This window comes from Petromyzon marinus, chromosome 45, assembly GCF_048934315.1.
Source record: "Petromyzon marinus isolate PM22_M1 ecotype Great Lakes invasive population chromosome 45, UKy_Petmar_22M1.pri1.0, whole genome shotgun sequence".
Taxonomy (NCBI): domain Eukaryota; kingdom Metazoa; phylum Chordata; class Hyperoartia; order Petromyzontiformes; family Petromyzontidae; genus Petromyzon; species Petromyzon marinus.
In genome coordinates this window covers 3,061,793-3,080,098 of record NC_133711.1, presented here as the reverse complement: position 1 = coordinate 3,080,098, position 18,306 = coordinate 3,061,793, and the positions used below count along the sequence as shown (strand labels likewise).

General features: G+C 50.7%; 1 protein-coding gene across 1 annotated transcript in view; it reads right to left on the bottom strand.

The window, feature by feature from the left end:
- Nucleotides 1-18,306, bottom strand: part of LOC116952043 (phosphorylase b kinase regulatory subunit beta-like) — a 139,998-nt gene that overhangs the window by 22,137 nt on the left and 99,555 nt on the right. Inside the window, exons 19-24 of the mRNA XM_076074042.1 lie at nt 13,050-13,132; nt 12,355-12,445; nt 7,935-7,996; nt 7,256-7,418; nt 5,802-5,883; nt 704-761 (exon numbers count right to left, since the gene is read on the bottom strand). Of these exons, the coding sequence (XP_075930157.1) occupies nt 704-761; nt 5,802-5,883; nt 7,256-7,418; nt 7,935-7,996; nt 12,355-12,445; nt 13,050-13,132 (539 nt within the window). The remainder of the gene's footprint in view (nt 1-703; nt 762-5,801; nt 5,884-7,255; nt 7,419-7,934; nt 7,997-12,354; nt 12,446-13,049; nt 13,133-18,306) is intronic.

Genomic DNA, 18,306 nt, shown 5'->3' with positions numbered 1-18,306 from the left:
CAGCCGCCTTTGTCTCCCTCGTGATGTTTACATACTGCATCAGTTACTTATTTGCGGCTGAGTCGATCTAGGAGGAGGCCCAGGAGAGGTTCAGATAATCGTCACTGGCGTTTGCCTTGAGCGGGAATCGAACTCGGGTCGCCGTGTTCGTAGCGCAGGGCGCTAACCGCTACACTACCGCTCCCCGACATGCGTACACACACAACGACAAGCAAACACGGACACACATACCGTATATACATGTGCAACAACCAAAATTATACACTAAGTGATGAGGACATCACCACTTTGAGGTCAATTTAAGAGTCAAAGGCTCGCTGGCATGAGGCCACGTGACAGGTCCAGGTATTATGCAGTAACCGATATCGTTGCGCAGATGCACCACGTGTGCTCCCCGCCGCCCCAAACTTGCTGCGTTTTTACTCTCCGGAGTTCTTGTCGCTGTTGTGGAGGAAGCCGATCTCGACCCCGCTGGCACCATTCATCAGCAAGTCCCATTCGTTCCACATCCACACGTAGCCACTTCACACTCCAGTACCATGAAAGATATATCAAGCTTTGTATAAATCATTCCGACTCCCCCACCTTGTCCACTCCTGACACCACCTCCTCCACCACTTGAATACCCCGCTACATCCTCCACCTCCTGTACCTCCTCTACCTCCTCCATCGATGGCTTCCCCGCACCCCCCCACTCTGTTACCAGCGCTTGTTGGTGCCGGCCACACTGTGCACACGCTCCAGCTGATCCGTGACGGTGCCTGCTCGCTCACACGGACACACACACACACAGTGATCCCACATACACACAGTGACCACATACACAGTGACCACACACACAGTGACCACACACACACAGTGACCACACACACAGTGACACACACACACAGTGACCACACACAGTGACCACACACACAGTGACCACACACTGACCACACACACACAGTGACCACACACACAGTGACCCACACACACACAGTGACCACACACACAGTGACCACACAGTGACCACACACACACACAGTGACCATACACACACACACACAGTGACCACACACACACAGTGACACACACACAGTGAACACACACAGTGACCCACACACACAGTGACCACACACACAGTGACCCACACACACACAGTGACCACACACACACAGTGACACACACACAGTGAACACACACAGTGACCCACACACACAGTGACCACACACACAGTGACCCACACACACACAGTGACCACACAGTGACCACACACACACACAGTGACCACACACACACACAGTGACCACACACACACAGTGACCACACACACACACACACAGTGACCACACACAGTGACCATACACACACACACAGTGACCACACACACACACACAGTGACCACACACACACAGTGACCACACAGTGACCACACACAGTGACCACACACACACAGTGACCATACACACACACAGTGACCACACACACACACAGTGACCACACACACACAGTGACCACACAGTGACCACACACAGTGACCACACACACACACAGTGACCACACACACACAGTGACCACACACACAGTGACCACACACAGTGACCACACACAGTGACCACACACACACAGTGACCACACACACACAGTGACCCACACACAGTGACCACACACACACAGTGACCACACACACAGTGACCCACACACACACAGTGACCACACACACACAGTGACCACACACACAGTGACACACACACAGTGACCACACACACAGTGACCACACACACACAGTGACCACACAGTGACCACACACACAGTGACCCACACACACACAGTGACCACACACACACACAGTGACCACACAGTGACCACACACAGTGACCACACACACACACAGTGACCACACACACACAGTGACCACACACACACAGTGACCCCACACAGTGACCACACACACAGTGACCCACACACAGTGACCACACACACACAGTGACCACACACACAGTGACCCACACACACAGTGACCCACACACACACAGTGACCACACACACACAGTGACCACACACACACACACACAGTGACCACACACACAGTGACCACACACACAGTGACCACACACACAGTGACCACACACAGTGACCACACACACACACACAGTGACCACACACACAGTGACCCACACACACACAGTGACCACACACACACACAGTGACCACACACACAGTGACCACACATACAGTGACCACACACACACAGTGACCACACACACACACAGTGACCACACACACAGTGACCACACACACAGTGACCACACAGTGACCACACACAGTGACCACACACACAGTGACCACACACACAGTGACCACACACAGTGACCACACACACACAGTGACCATACACACACACAGTGACCACACACACACACACAGTGACCACACACACAGTGACCACACAGTGACCACACACAGTGACCACACACACACACAGTGACCACACACACACAGTGACCACACACACACAGTGACCCCACAGTGACCACACACACAGTGACCCACACACAGTGACCACACACACACAGTGACCACACACACAGTGACCCACACACACAGTGACCCACACACACACAGTGACCACACACACACAGTGACCACACACACAGTGACCCACACACACACAGTGACCCACACACACAGTGACCACACACACAGTGACCACACACACAGTGACCACACAGTGACCACACAGTGACCACACACACAGTGACCACACACACAGTGACCACATACACAGTGACCACACACACAGTGACCATACACACAGTGTCCCCACACACAGTGACCACACAGTGACCACACACACAGTGACCACACACACACAGTGACCCACACACACACAGTGACCCACACACACACAGTGACCACACACAGTGACCACACAGTGACCACACACACACAGTGACCACACAGTGACCACACAGTGACCACACACACGCAGTGACCATACACACAGTGTCCCCACACACAGTGACCACACACGCAGTGACCACACACACAGTGACCCACACACAGTGACCACACACACACAGTGACCATACACACAGTGTCCCCACACACAGTGACCACACACGCAGTGACCACACACACAGTGACCCACACACACACAGTGACCACACACACACAGTGACCACACAGTGACCACACACAGTGACCACACACACACACAGTGACCACACACACACAGTGACCACACACACAGTGACCGCACACAGTGACCACACACAGTGACCACACACACACAGTGACCACACACACAGTGACCCACACACAGTGACCGCACACACACAGTGACCACACACACAGTGACCCACACACACAGTGACCCACACACACACAGTGACCACACACACACAGTGACCACACACACAGTGACCCACACACACACAGTGACCCACACACACAGTGACCACACACACAGTGACCACACACAGAGTGACCACACAGTGACCACACAGTGACCACACAGTGACCACACACACAGTGACCACACACACAGTGACCACATACACAGTGACCACACACACAGTGACCATACACACAGTGTCCCCACACACAGTGACCACACAGTGACCACACACACAGTGACCACACACACACAGTGACCCACACACACACAGTGACCCACACACACACAGTGACCACACACAGTGACCACACAGTGACCACACACATACAGTGACCACACACACAGTGACCACACAGTGACCACACACACGCAGTGACCATACACACAGTGTCCCCACACACAGTGACCACACACGCAGTGACCACACACACAGTGACCCACACACAGTGACCACACACACACAGTGACCATACACACAGTGTCCCCACACACAGTGACCACACACGCAGTGACCACACACACAGTGACCCACACACACACAGTGACCACACACACACAGTGACCACACAGTGACCACACACAGTGACCACACACACACACAGTGACCACACACACACAGTGACCACACACACACAGTGACCCCACACAGTGACCACACACAGTGACCACACACACACAGTGACCACACACACAGTGACCCACACACACAGTGACCCACACACACAGTGACCACACACACAGTGACCCACACACACAGTGACCCACACACAGTGACCACACACACACAGTGACCACACACACAGTGACCACACACACACAGTGACCCACACACACAGTGACCACACACACACAGTGACCATACACACAGTGTCCCCACACACAGTGACCACACACGCAGTGACCACACACACACACAGTGACCATACACACAGTGACCACACACACAGTGACCACACAGTGACCACACACACACAGTGACCATACACACAGTGTCCCCACACACAGTGACCACATACACAGTGACCACACACACACACAGTGACCACACACACAGTGATCACACACACACAGTGACACACACACACAGTGACCCACACACAGTGACACACACACACAGTGACCACACACACAGGATGCTCCTCGCCTTAACCAACCCGAGCTGACCAGTGTGGTGAAGCATGGTCAATTAACGCCGATGAAGAGCCGTTGCCTGGGACGTCTCCTATGATGATTGTTTTTCCTCTTAATGCCAGTGTTCTTGACACGAGAAATGGTTCTTACAGTGCATAAATACACCACTAGATGGCAGAAAGACATCATGTCGAGTGAACTCGGGGTACCACTCGTGCAATTTCCGCATGGATAGATTGCAGGATCCACTGTTACACCACCATCTCCAGCGGCCTGGCAGCCCAAGAAAAAAACACGTGGCGTTCCCAGGCAGTCTCTCATCCAAGTATGAATCGGGCACCCTCTCTCTCTCTCTATCCCACTGAGCCTCTGAGATTTTACGCATTTCACGACGTTAAAAGGTCGTAGGCGAACGGTGTGCTTCATGTCAGCCGTGTGATACATCTGTGATGTTTATCATTCGGGGTTGTGCTGGCCTTGGGCAGCTTAAACGAGATTTTACACGAAAGTATTCGGTTTCACCCAGTCATGAGCACGATTTTGCTACGTACGGTGGGAAAGATGCTCAACATACATAGCTACAGCAGGCTGGCATCATCGTAAACTCCCTGCACAATCAAATCACAATTGGCTAAAATCAGATTCATGCCCAGATCTCTGTGGTGCCAGCGCAGCACTCTGCCCTCCGAGTCACCCCTCAGCCTCTACTTCCATTTTAGTGTTGAGGTGGCCGGGTGGTTCAGCGGTCGCACTGCACTCATGGAATCGCAGCCAAGGAATGGAAGGCGCCAGCTGGATTGTTACATCGCAGGATCACGAAAGGAGGCATGGGGAGGCCTTCAGCCAGCAGTGGAGTGACCATGGATAAGGATTATGTTGGTTAGGTGTCTATGGTTGGGTTCAGCAGAAGGGTTTAAGACTCACAGTGAAATCTATGAATGACCCATCGTTGTTATTATTATTCTGTTGCCCATCGTAACAGAATAACAGCGCAGGCCCGGAAAACCATACGTTTAAAACATTACACGCAGAAGTGTGTGAAATGCACCCAGCCTGTGTGCATTATGCACAAACCATCAGCATTGTGCTCCCCTTGCGACACATTTCCTCAAATCTATGCTATCTACCTTCAGACGAAAGGACAATGCACTTATTCACGAAATGCTGATTGTTTTTTGCAAAATGCTGTGCGCCTTTTACAACTTACTCTCCCGTGTCCTACAGCTGGTTTGACCAGTTGGTCTCCCAGAGCAGCTTTCGTAGATGTCTCCACGGCTGCTGACGTACACACCTGCGTTTGTGATGAAGTGGCCGCCTTCCCGCTTGAGCAGAATCCCCAGCAGCACGGTTTGGTTGTGGAGTGCGTGGCATTCCTGAAAGCAGACGGCCAACCTTCAGCAACAGGTCCCCTGCAGGGTGGGCTGGTAGGAACATTGGAATATTGCGCAATTTTATTTTTACACCCCCAACAGCACGAGATTTCACTTCGTTAAAGTGTTGAAAGGGGACGGACGGACGGATGGACGGACGGACACATTAATCTATTGCAGGCTGGTACACTCAGTTTACAACTTCGTTCCTACCAGTAAAAACCCCTCCGTCAAGGTCTCTCAAATTCAGCTCCTCGTCGTGTTTACCGAGTCGTTACACGCTGCACTTGCCTGATGCTTGCTACATAACAGCCCAACATATGCGTCGTCGTCATTATCATCATCATCACGATCCATGGGGCAGATAGCCACTGCACATTTCGTCATGTTTCCACTTTCCTCTGTCTTGTAGGCCAATAAGCTCAAGTAGTGCACACATCTTTCTGGCACCAGTCTCTTAAGTCACGGCACGTAATGTCCTGCACTTGACGTAGCTCCCTGCACGTCGTGTGTGACACAAAGACAAAGATCCCCCATGTACCCTTTAACAGGCTTTTGGGATAAGGGCTGTGAGCACGGTGCACGAGGTGGCGGGTGACAAATACCAGGCCCTGCCGCCTTTGTCTCCCCTATACCGATGTTTACACATTGCACATGGTACTCATTTGAGGCTGAGTCGACCTAGTGGAGGCCCAGGACTGGTCACTGGTGCTGGCCGTTAATCGGGAATCAAACTCGGGTCGGCAGTTTCGTAACGCAGCGGGACATACACACGCACACACACGCACACACATACACGCACACGCACGCACACACACGCACACACACACGCACACACACACACGCACACACACGTGCACACACACACACACGCACACACACACACGTGCACACGCATGCACTCAAGATCTCCATCTCAATTGGAATTGGCGCTCTCTAAAGTAGCGCAGGACAAGTTTCGCAATCATCAGGCATGTGCAGCGCCCGTGTTTCTACACCCTTTCCTGGCCACCCCATCGTCATCAACATTTTTAAAATATTAAACAATTTTTTATTTGATCAGGTAAGGTCCACTGAGCTGTACAGCTCTTTTTCAGAAGCGACCTGGCCACAAATGAGAGCCCAACGAAGTGGCTTATCACGTGGACATTTATAGCAGCCAAATACTCTAAACGCGTGTTTCAAAAAGTGGAGGGGAAAAAAACACAGAGGACCCGGAGAAAAATCCACGTGACTGCGGGGAGAGAGACACACGCAAACTCCAAATATACAGGTGTCAGGGTCGAGATCGAACCCACGACCTCCTGTATACGAGGCGAGGTAATAAACATCTCGCCAGTGCGAGATGTTAACTCGATGATCGAGGTAGGCATACGCTGAGGCGGTGGAGCACGTCGGCGCTGGACCGGTGCCCCCACTCCTCCTCCAACACCTCGCCCTCCAGGTTGGAGTCGTCGAGGCACGGCGCGCTCAGCCGCCGTCGCAGGCCCGCCGACTCCTTCACCGGCATCTCCTCCAGGAAGCTGAACGTCGGCAGCCTGCAGCGAGCGACAAGGGCAGCGGTGCGGCCAACTCAGCGAGACAGCTCTCCCATGCGCTGCTACGCGCCACGCCGTTCAGAAACCTCGCTCCCGCGTACCGGGAGCTTCTTAAGAGCGAAATGTTGCTGTTGAACGACGAGTGGTAACGACCCGAAGGTACATCGATAAGCCACGCGGCACGACCACGAAAAAAAACCGTAGATATTTTGATGGAAGACGATGGGACTTTGTCAGAGGTTTAGATCGCCTAAATATAAATGTGTCGTAAACCCACCACCACCCGACACAGCCAACTAGTAAGGTTTGTCACGGAAACGAAACATGCCAATTAGCTTCATGAAGTGATTTGCCAGAATTAGAGTGGGTGAGCATTGCGATTGACAGCGTGGGTGAGCGTTGTGGGCTCAAACACTCGGGGGCCATTTCTACCCTGAGCCAAAGCGCCACCCCACGCTGGACTCATCTCGAGTCGCTAAGATGAAGACATTGCAGGAGTCTCAGACCAAAACTTACTCATCTCCTTCGCTGACTCTCAGGAAATCCAACTGCTGAACCAGCGTTCCAGAAATCAGCGCCTAGAGACAAGACAAGGCATGGTGGACTTTTGACGAGGCCAGCATTTCCTACATTAAAACCAAACAACAAACTGCAGTCACAACTTTTTTCTATTTTACCCACTGAGCTATACAGCTCTTTTTCAGAAGCGACCTGGCCACTCTAAACGCTCCCATCATCCACATCAACGCCTTCATCCACGGCCGGTGCTCCCCAGTGTCAGCGCATTCCACAAGGCTCCTCCAACACACGAGGAGTATCAGGATTCCCAGTCCTGTTTCTGCAGTGTGTAGGGTGTTCATGCTTCAGTATTTGTGGTGTCCATGGTGCAGCGTGCAGGGTGTTCATGGTGCAGCGTGCAGGGTGTTCATGGTGCATCATGTAGGTGTTCATTGTGCAGTATGCAGGGTGTTCATGGTGCAGTGTGTTCATGGTGCATCATGTCGGGTGTTCATTGTGCAGTATGCAGGGTGTTCATGGTGGAGCGTGTGAGGTATTCAGGTGCAGCGTGTAGGGTGATCATGGTGCAGCATCTATGGTGTTCATGGTGCGGCATGTACGGTGTTCATGGTGCCACGTGCGGGGTGTACACGGTGCAGCGTGCAGGGTGTACATCATGCAGATTGTACGGTGTACATGGTGTAATGTGCAGAGTGTACATTGTGCAGCATGTAGGGTGTACATTGTGCAGCATGTAGGGTGTACATTGTGCAGCATGTAGGGTGTTCATGGTGAAGCTTGTGGGGTGCTCATGGTGTAATGTGTGGGGTGTACATGGTGCAGTTTGTAGCGCGTTCATGGTGTAGGGTGTCCATGATGCAGTGTGTACGGTGTTCATGGTGCAGTGTGTAGGGTGTTCATGGTGCAGCATGTAGTGTGTTCATTGTGCAGTGTGCAGGGTGTTCATGGTACAGTGTGTAGGGTGTTCATGGTGCAGTGTGTACGGTGTTCATGGTGCAGTGTGTAGGGTGTTCATGGTGCAGCGTGTAGGGTGTTCATTGTGCAGTGTGCAGGGTGTTCATGGTACAGTGTGTAGGGTGTTCATGGTGCAGTGTGTACGGTGTTCATTGTGCAGTGTGCAGGGTGTTCATGGTACAGTGTGTAGGGTGTTCATGGTGCAGTGTGTACGGTGTTCATTGTGCAGTGTGTAGGGTGTTCATGGTGCAGCGTGTAGGGTGTTCATGGTGCAGCGTGTAGGGTGTTCATGGTGCAGCGTGTAGGGTGTTCATGGTACAGTGTGTAGTGTGTTCATTGTGCAGCGTGTAGGGTGTCCATTATGCAGTGTGTAGGGTGTTCATGGTGCAGCATGTAGTGTGTTCATGGTACAGTGTGTAGTGTGTTCATGGTACAGTGTGTAGGGTGTTCAATGTGCAGCATGTAGTGTGTTCATGGTGCAGCGTGTAGAGTGTTCATGGTGTAGCGTGTAGGGTCTTCATGGTGCAGTGTGTAGAGTGTTCATGGTGCAGTGTGTAGGGTGTTCATGGTGCAGCATGTAGTGTGTTCATGGTGCAGTGTGTAGAGTGTTCATGGTACAGTGTGTAGGGTGTTTATGGTGCAGTGTGTAGGGTGTTCAATGTGCAGCATGTAGTGTGTTCATTGTGCAGTGTGTAGGGTGTTCATGGTGTAGCGTGTAGGGTGTTCATGTTGCAGCGTGTAGCGTGTTCATGGTGTAGCGTGTAGGGTCTTCATGGTACAGTGTGTAGAGTGTTCATGGTGCAGTGTGTAGGGTGTTCATGGTGCAGTGTGTAGGGTGTTCATGGTGCAGTGTGTACGGTGTTCATGGTGCAGTGTGTAGGGTGTTCATAGTGCAGCGCGCGGGGTGTTCATGGTGCAGCGTGTAGGGTGTTCATGGTGCAGTGTGTAGAGTGTTCATGGTGCAGTGTGCAGGGTGTTCATGGTGCAGCATGTAGGGTATTCATGGTGCAGCATGTAGTGTGTTCATGGTGCAGTGTGTAGAGTGTTCATGGTGCAGTGTGTAGGGTGTTCATGGTGCAGTGTGTACGGTGTTCATGGTGCAGTGTGTAGGGTGTTCATGGTGCAGCGTGCGGGGTGTTCATGGTGCAGCGTGTAGGGTGTTCATGGTGCAGTATGTAGAGTGTTCATGGTGCAGTGTGCAGGGTGTTCATGGTGCAGCGTGTAGGGTGTTCATGGTGCAGTGTGCAGGGTGTTCACGGTGCAGTGTGCAGGGTGTTCATGGTGCAGTGTGTAGGGTGTTCAATGTGCAGCATGTAGTGTGTTCATGGTGCAGCGTGTAGGGTGTTCATTGTGCAGTGTGCAGGGTGTTCATGGTGCAGCATGTAGTGTGTTCATGGTGCAGTGTGTAGAGTGTTCATGGTACAGTGTGTAGGGTGTTCATGGTGCAGTGTGTAGGGTGTTCAATGTGCAGCATGTAGTGTGTTCATTGTGCAGTGTGTAGGGTGTTCATGGTGTAGCGTGTAGGGTGTTCATGTTGCAGCGTGTAGCGTGTTCATGGTGTAGCGTGTAGGGTCTTCATGGTGCAGTGTGTAGAGTGTTCATGGTGCAGTGTGTAGGGTGTTCATGGTGCAGTGTGTAGGGTGTTCATGGTGCAGTGTGTACGGTGTTCATTGTGCAGTGTGTAGGGTGTTCATAGTGCAGCGCGCAGGGTGTTCATTGTGCAGCGTGTTCATGGTGCAGTGTGTAGAGTGTTCATGGTGCAATGTGCAGGGTGTTCATGGTGCAGCGTGTAGGGTATTCATGGTGCAGCATGTAGTGTGTTCATGGTGCAGTGTGTAGGGTGTTCATGGTGCAGCGCGCGGGGTGTTCATGGTGCAGCGTGTAGGGTGTTCATGGTGCAGTGTGTAGAGTGTTCATGGTGCAGTGTGCAGGGTGTTCATGGTGCAGCGTGTAGGGTGTTCATGGTGCAGTGTGTAGGGTGTTCATGGTGCAGTGTGCAGGGTGTTCATGGTGCAGTGTGTAGAGTGTTCATGGTGCAGTGTGCAGGGTGTTCATGGTGCAGTGTGCAGGGTGTTCATGGTGCAGTGTGCAGGGTGTTCATGGTGCAGTGTGTAGAGTGTTCATGGTGCGGTGTGTAGGGTGTTCACGTTGCCGCATGCAGGGTGTTCATGGTGCAGTGTGCAGGGTGTTCATTGTGCAGTGTGTTCATGGTACTGCGTGTTCGTGATGCAGTGTGCTAGTTGACGCTGTGTTTAAGTGGAGTGCACCATGAACACCATCCAACGAGGAAGGTGTTGTGGTGTTTAAAATCAGGCTAAGCGTGTATTTTATAATCTCTCTTACATATTTCAAACTTTATATGCTCGTCACTGATGTGTGTGTAGCGTTACGTCCGCGCGAGGAGCGCTCTGTGACCATTTCATTGCGAAGGGCGCTTTATTGAATAATGTTTGGCCGATCGACGGCACGTAAATGGCAGGGAGGCGAGCGCCGCCTATGCAACGTCACCAAACAGTCGCACACATTCAGAGGGCTAAATGCGTTTGCCGCGATATCATTTTTCAAGCTCGCGGCGTCAAGATTTTAATTCGTAATCGATTTTTTTTTTTTGCTGGGGTCGAGGGCCCGCATCGTGACCCGGCACCCAGCGATTCTCACAAATGGATCGCTACGTTTGGATGCGAGGAACTGTTCCTCAACTTTTTGCCGGTGTGCAGTTTAATTTGTTTGGATGCGTGGCAGCCGACGTGAATTCTGTCGACGTGAAAAACGTTGCGAAATCGGTCTGACACGCAATAAATATCACGTGAAAGTTCTTCAAGCACGGTTCACTCGACACAAGCCTCCCATAAATCTCGCAACTTCGCATCTGCAATGCTTACAACGCTTACAACGCACGCACAGTCAGAGAACAAGTACGTCGTATAATCGGCGTGCCGTCAAATTTATCTGGAAATCGTTTATACAAAGCTATTTACTTTTAAGTTTAGTTATCATTGTGAAATAAAATTATTAACTCGGAGCTATATATATATTTGGGAAATTTAATATTTTAAAATAGGCAAGAGTTAGCCACGAGAATCATGATAGGACGTTCTGCGAAACAGACGATACGTGAATATTATATCGTACCATGTATCATCTTATTGCCATCTCTCGACAACCCTAAGACTTTGTGATGATGCAAGGCTGTGCAAAATTATCAAGAACCATAAGCGTTACAGACAAGACGCTACAAATCATACCAAGAGAACAATTTATTGCATGAATAAAATCCCGACACTAGAATCGCGACGATTCAATCGAATCGCCCGGTGCGTTTCGTGACTCCGTCGTAATGTGCACCAACGCCGACTTTATTGAGAGAAATATTGGCAAGTAAAATAAAGATCGATCGAACGATGGATCGATCAGGTGACTCGCAGAGTCCCGCACCCCCCACCCCGGACCACCCTGTCAGTACCTGAATTCTGTCGACGCGAACTTTGACCCCTCCGACACTACCCCGCTTGAAATCCGCCAGCATGTCCATCATCGGCTCAAAGCGGCTGCCCCTGTTGGGAGGCGAGTGAGCGAGAGAGTGTGAGAGAGTGACATTTCACACCGCGACCTTCATTGACCCCGAGTAACGCGCCGCTCGTCTGTGGGCGCACAGTGCAAAGGTGCAGCGCTATATAATCGGCTACTGCATCAATGCATTGCCGCGATAATCAACGCACGGTCTCATAATAATAATTTAGTGCATTTGGTATTCGTGCCATTCTTGCAGCACAAGGCTACCAGTAAGGACGCCGTAATGCTCCACGCAGTCTGCAACCGTTTTCACGGCAAAGAGCGATGTTGCTGCGTGTAATTCAAGCCGAGTAATTTGCAGCTGACTTTCAAAACATTTGGACCACGACGCCAGCAAACAAAGGCCTTCTCTCACAAATGACGTCCGGGGATTCTTCAACGTCTCCTGCGAAGCGGACGGCGTGCGGCATTTGTACAGTCAATACACCTGCAGAGATGATGCTTCCTGACTAGCAATCGATGTACTTCCCTGTGGTCACTCATCCAAATTGCTTGCACTCTGCTTTGCTTCTGAAATGGGGCAGAGTGCAGAAACAGCGGGGGCTGTGGGGCTGGCAGGGGAGCGTGCGCCGAGAGGTTACTTACTTGAGGTTGTCCTCGCGGATTAGGAGGAGGCACAGTGGCCGTTTGCTCATCTTCCAGCACTGAGACACAAACTGCAGACAGTTCTGTAAAGGAATGGCAGCGATTGGCAATTGTTTGTAAGAATAATAATAATCATCGTCGTCGGTCATCATCAGCCAACGATAAATCCACTGCTCGATGAAGGCCTCCCTGTAACAACCCGCCAGCCACGTGCACAAGAGCCGATTTCATCGCCCCATCTCTGCACTGGACGACGCTCCAGCGCATTCCCTCCACTCTGTCGTTCGTTTCGGCCACCGGCCATCATCTCCGCTAGCGACGCAATCCGGCACAAGCCCAATTACTCTTCACAGTGAATGTGATGGCTGTGACCTGTGTATGCTTTCAGGGTGGCAGGGTGGTATAGTGGCACAGTGGTCACACTCCCGCCTCAAGAGCAAAAAGGAGTCTGGGTTCGATTCTCGACTCGAGCGCCTGTGTGAGTTCCCTCCGGTTTCCTTCTAAAGCAAATACAACCCCCACAGAATGTAACTGGTATTGGTAGGACCCTCCTTAAAATCAGAGTCTTGGAACTCGATGAGGCCTTCCTGGGTAAACAAGCACAGCAAGAAATATTAATAGATTCGACAATATCAATGAAAAACCACGGCCTACATTTGAAAGGCCGTAGTGAGGACCCCTGTTCTCGAGCCACCGCAACGCAAAAGCTCCCTTGCGGGGCCCACTTTCTCTGCCATAAAACTCTGCGTTTGTGGGGGGGGGGGGGGAGGAAAAGGAAAAAAAATCGAAATACATGAAATGAAAATTAGCTCCGAGCAGTGGGAAGTCGCGCTGTATTTCATCGGCAGAGCGGCACGTTAAACCGCGGTAATGGGAACACCCCGTGTAACGAGCTACCTCGCGTCGCCGTTACGATCGATCTCCCTCTCACCGCCTCGTCAGGCGTGAACACTCTGCGATGGTTGCCTCTCGCGAGAACCTCCACCCACTTGAATCGCCTCGAAGGTAATGGGTCGTGACTTTTCCTCCTCCTCCTCCACCTCCACTGCTGGTGGTAGTGTCGGTGGCACCGCGGTGGGTGGGTGCAAAGGAGGGGGCGGGGGAAGGCTATCACGCAACACCCATTCACTCATTCTATATTGTATGTATGTTGAACTTCTTTCGCACCGTACGTAGCCAACCGAGCACAAAGTGAACTTAAAAAAGGTGCGGGAGAAAATGTATTGGAGGAATAGAGAAGTCCTAAGAATCTGACAGCAGCGACGATGCCAGCGAGACAGAAGGAGGCAGGGAGTGAATTCCAGACAGGGGGAGCTGCGACGGAGACGCGACATTCAGCTCGTCTGGTTTGAGAGGTGACGAGCTCGATGACGAGCAGGTCGCTTGAGGCCAGTCGGAGGTTGCGAGATGGAACGTACAATGAGACGGCGGAAGCTGAATCGGCCGCTTGACTCGGAACGCATGCGTGGGGTCTCACGGAGTTGATTTAACCCTTTACAAATTCCGACGACGTACGTGCAGTCCATCGACATGAAACCAGATGGAAAACTAAAATAAAATAACTTTATTGGCACCGATGCTTCCAACAAGACCATGCGCGTGGCAGTTTAGCACCAGCCATCATAGAGTGCAGCCGTGTCGCTACGGTTCTCTGCGGTGATTACAACGTCTTTAAAAACAACGGCGCTACGGCTCTCTAAATAAATTCACGCCGAGCCTATTGCGCGTGCCGAGATTCAGCTGTGAATGGGAACCCACCCTACAACCTGCAGACGTCTCGGAACGGGAAAGGGTTAAAGAAGCTCTCAGGGACGGGTGAATTGGTTGCGTGTCGTGCCGAGCAAACTGCCACAACTCACGGGGGGCACGGAGACAACCAGTTACAACAAAAAGTCCCAGGAATGACGACGCGTTCCCCGAGCGAAGGCGTGGCACGGACGCTCGTCACAGCTGGGGCTACACGGCGCTATTTCACCTTGCAACTTGCAAAGCCATTTCTAGCCGGCGGTGTGTGTCATTGGTGTTTCCAACCGCGGGTAAATCAGCCTGAAATGCGACTGTTGAGCTCCTTGCCCCGCCTGTTCAGGGCCAGACTCAAGACCTTCCATTCTTTTCAGCTGACTCGGCACTCCGATTGGCCCCATAAAGCAGACGCGGGGCACGCCGGGTCGGAGGACAACTCGGAGCCTTAACCCCACCCACAGATCCAATTACACCCACAATTAATTCTCCCGTGCATGCGAGAGGCGCTCCTCATCCGCACCATGCCGACTCGCTGACCGCGGAGGTGCCGTTTGGCCTCGCTGAGCGTGAAGGCGAGGGAAGAGCGCGGCGGCGTCAGGAGCCGACGACGCAGTCTTCCCGCTCGCACCGAGCGCTGGGTTGGCAGCGGTGGAAATTCCACGTTCCTATGGAGGGACCAGGCTATGGCAGGCTAACCACTACTGACTTACAACAGTTTGATACTTATTTTGCCCATGGAGAGAGAATAGGCCGCGCTCCTGCTCTTGAATGCATTGTTTGACCTGCGAGCAGGTGATGGAAATTCTACATTCCGATGGCAGGGGCCAGTCTCTCAATTGAACAGCTACTGTTTTGAATTCGCACCGAATCGTACGTAATTTAGTAATGTCCCTTTTGTCTCCCCGGTGCTGATGTTTACACACCACGCCAGGTGGTACGTGTTTAGGGCTGAGTCGACTTAGGGGAGACCCAGGACCTGTACAGGTATTCATTACCCTCGTATTTAGGGGGCGTAACGTGGACATCATTTAATCGATTTACTTGGATCCTTAGGCTTGCGATACTTGCACGGATTCACGTGCGAAAGAATCGACGTTTTTCAGTTCACATGCTTCTAATTTAATGGGTTTGTGTGGCCTCTGTAGCTGCTATGTTTACTGCACAAAATAGATTTTTCAATTAAATTGTGATCCTAAAATGTGGCAATTAATTCAGTGTGGAGCTGAGGGCAATTGGTTAAATCTCCGAGACTATATATATTTATATATATCTTTTTTACAAATATGAGCACTGACTCTATTGCGCTTGTTTAGCCACCAGAGGCTCACCGAGTCACAAGATTCCTTTTCAGGAGGGTCCTGACAAGTTTTGCGCAGTAACGGGAGATGTCGCTACTCTGTGCAATCCCAATATACAGAGGGAAAAAAGTATTTGATGCCCTGCTGATTTTGTACGTTTGCCCACTGACGAAGAAATGATCAGTCTATAATTTTAATGGTAGGTTTATTTGAACAGTGAGAGACAGAATAACAACAACAAAATCCAGAAAAACGCATGTCAAAAATGTTATAAATTGATTTGCATTCTAATGAGGGAAATAAGTATTTGACCCCCTCTCAATCAGAAAGATTTCTGGCTCCCAGGTGTATTTTATACAGGTAACGAGCTGAGATTAGGAGCACACTCTTAAAGGGAGTGCTCCTAATCTCAGCTTGTTACCTGTATAAAAGACACCTGTCCACAGAAGCAATCAATCAATCAGATTCCAAACTCTCCACCATGGCCAAGACCAAAGAGCTCTCCAAGGATGTCAGGGACAAGATTGTAGACCTACACAAGGCTGGAATGGGCTACAAGACCATTGCCAAGCAGCTTTGTGAGAAGGTGACAACAGTTGGTGCGATTATTCGCAAATGGAAGAAACACAAAAGAACTGTCAATCTCCCTCGGCCTGGGGCTCCATGCAAGATCTCACCTCGTGGAGTTGCAATGATCATGAGAACGGTGAGGAATCAGCCCAGAACTACGCGGGAGTATCTTGTCAATGATCTCAAGGCAGCTGGGACCATAGTCACCAAGAAAACAATTGGTAACACACTACGCCGTGAAGGACTGAAATCCTGCAGCACCCGCAAGGCCTCCCTGCTCAAGAAAGCACATATACATGCCCGTCTGAAGTTTGCCAATTAATATCTGAATGATTCAGAGGACAACTGGGTGAAAGTGTTGTGGTCAGATGAGACCAAAATGGAGCTCTTTGGCATCAACTCAACTCGCCGTGTTTGGAGGAGGAGGAATGCTGCCTATGACCCCAAGAACACCATCCCCACCGTCAAACATGGAGGTGGAAACATTATGCTTTGGGGGTGTTTTTCTGCTAAGGGGACAGGACAACTTCACTGCATCAAAGGAACGATGGACGGGGTCATGTACCGTCAAATCTTTGGTGAGAATCTCCTTCCCTCAGCCAGGGCATTGAAAATGGGCCATGGATGGGTATTCCAGCATTACAATAACCCAAAACACACGGCCAAGGCAACAAAGGAGTGGCTCAAGAAGAAGCACATTAAGGTCCTGGAGTGGCCTAGCCAGTTTCCAGACCTTAATCCCATAGAAAATCTGTGGAGGGAGCTGAAGGTTCGAGTTGCCAAACGTCAGCCTCGAAACCTTAATGACTTGGAGAAGATCTGCAAAGAGGAGTGGGACAAAATCCCTCCTGAGATGTGTGCAAACCTGGTGGCCAACTAAAAGAAACGTCTGACCTCTGTGATTGCCAACAAGGGTTTTGCCACCAAGTACCAAGTCATGTTTTGCAGAGGGGTCAAATACTTATTTCCCTCATTAAAATGCAAATCAATTTATAACATTTTTGACATGCGTTTTTCTGGATTTTGTTGTTTTTATTCTGTCTCTCACTGTTCAAATAAACCTACCATTAAAATTATAGACTGATCATTTCTTTGTCAGTGGGCAAACGTACAAAACGGGCAGGCGATCAAATACTTTTTTCCATAACTGTAGTAAGTTGCTAGTAAATTTTGACCAATCCCACTTACGTTTTACGTTGTTTCGGTTTAGCTATGGGAGGAAACGGGAGAATCCCGAAAGGAACCCATGCAGGCCAGGGGATAACTTACAAACTCCACGTGGAAAGTCACCTAAAGTCCATCGAGAATCGAACCTTGGCCCTTTCTTGCTGCGAGTCATTACATCATGAGTGTTACCCATTGCACCAGCACCCTGCCGCCTAATGGCATCATCGAGTCGTAAATGTCCATAGATGTAACAAAGGAAATACGAGTGGAATAAGACATTACAAGGAAATGAAAGTACAAATGTGTAATAAAAAAAGAATAACCCGTAGTAAACTAACGTTAGGACGCAAAAAAAAAACATCAGACATTTGCAGGCGGCGTGAATGTCAAATCATTGCAAGTCTAGGGCAAAGCATAATTTATTAACATAATTGGCAATAATTTCCGGCTGCATTTGAGTCTCAGCGGAGCACAATTAA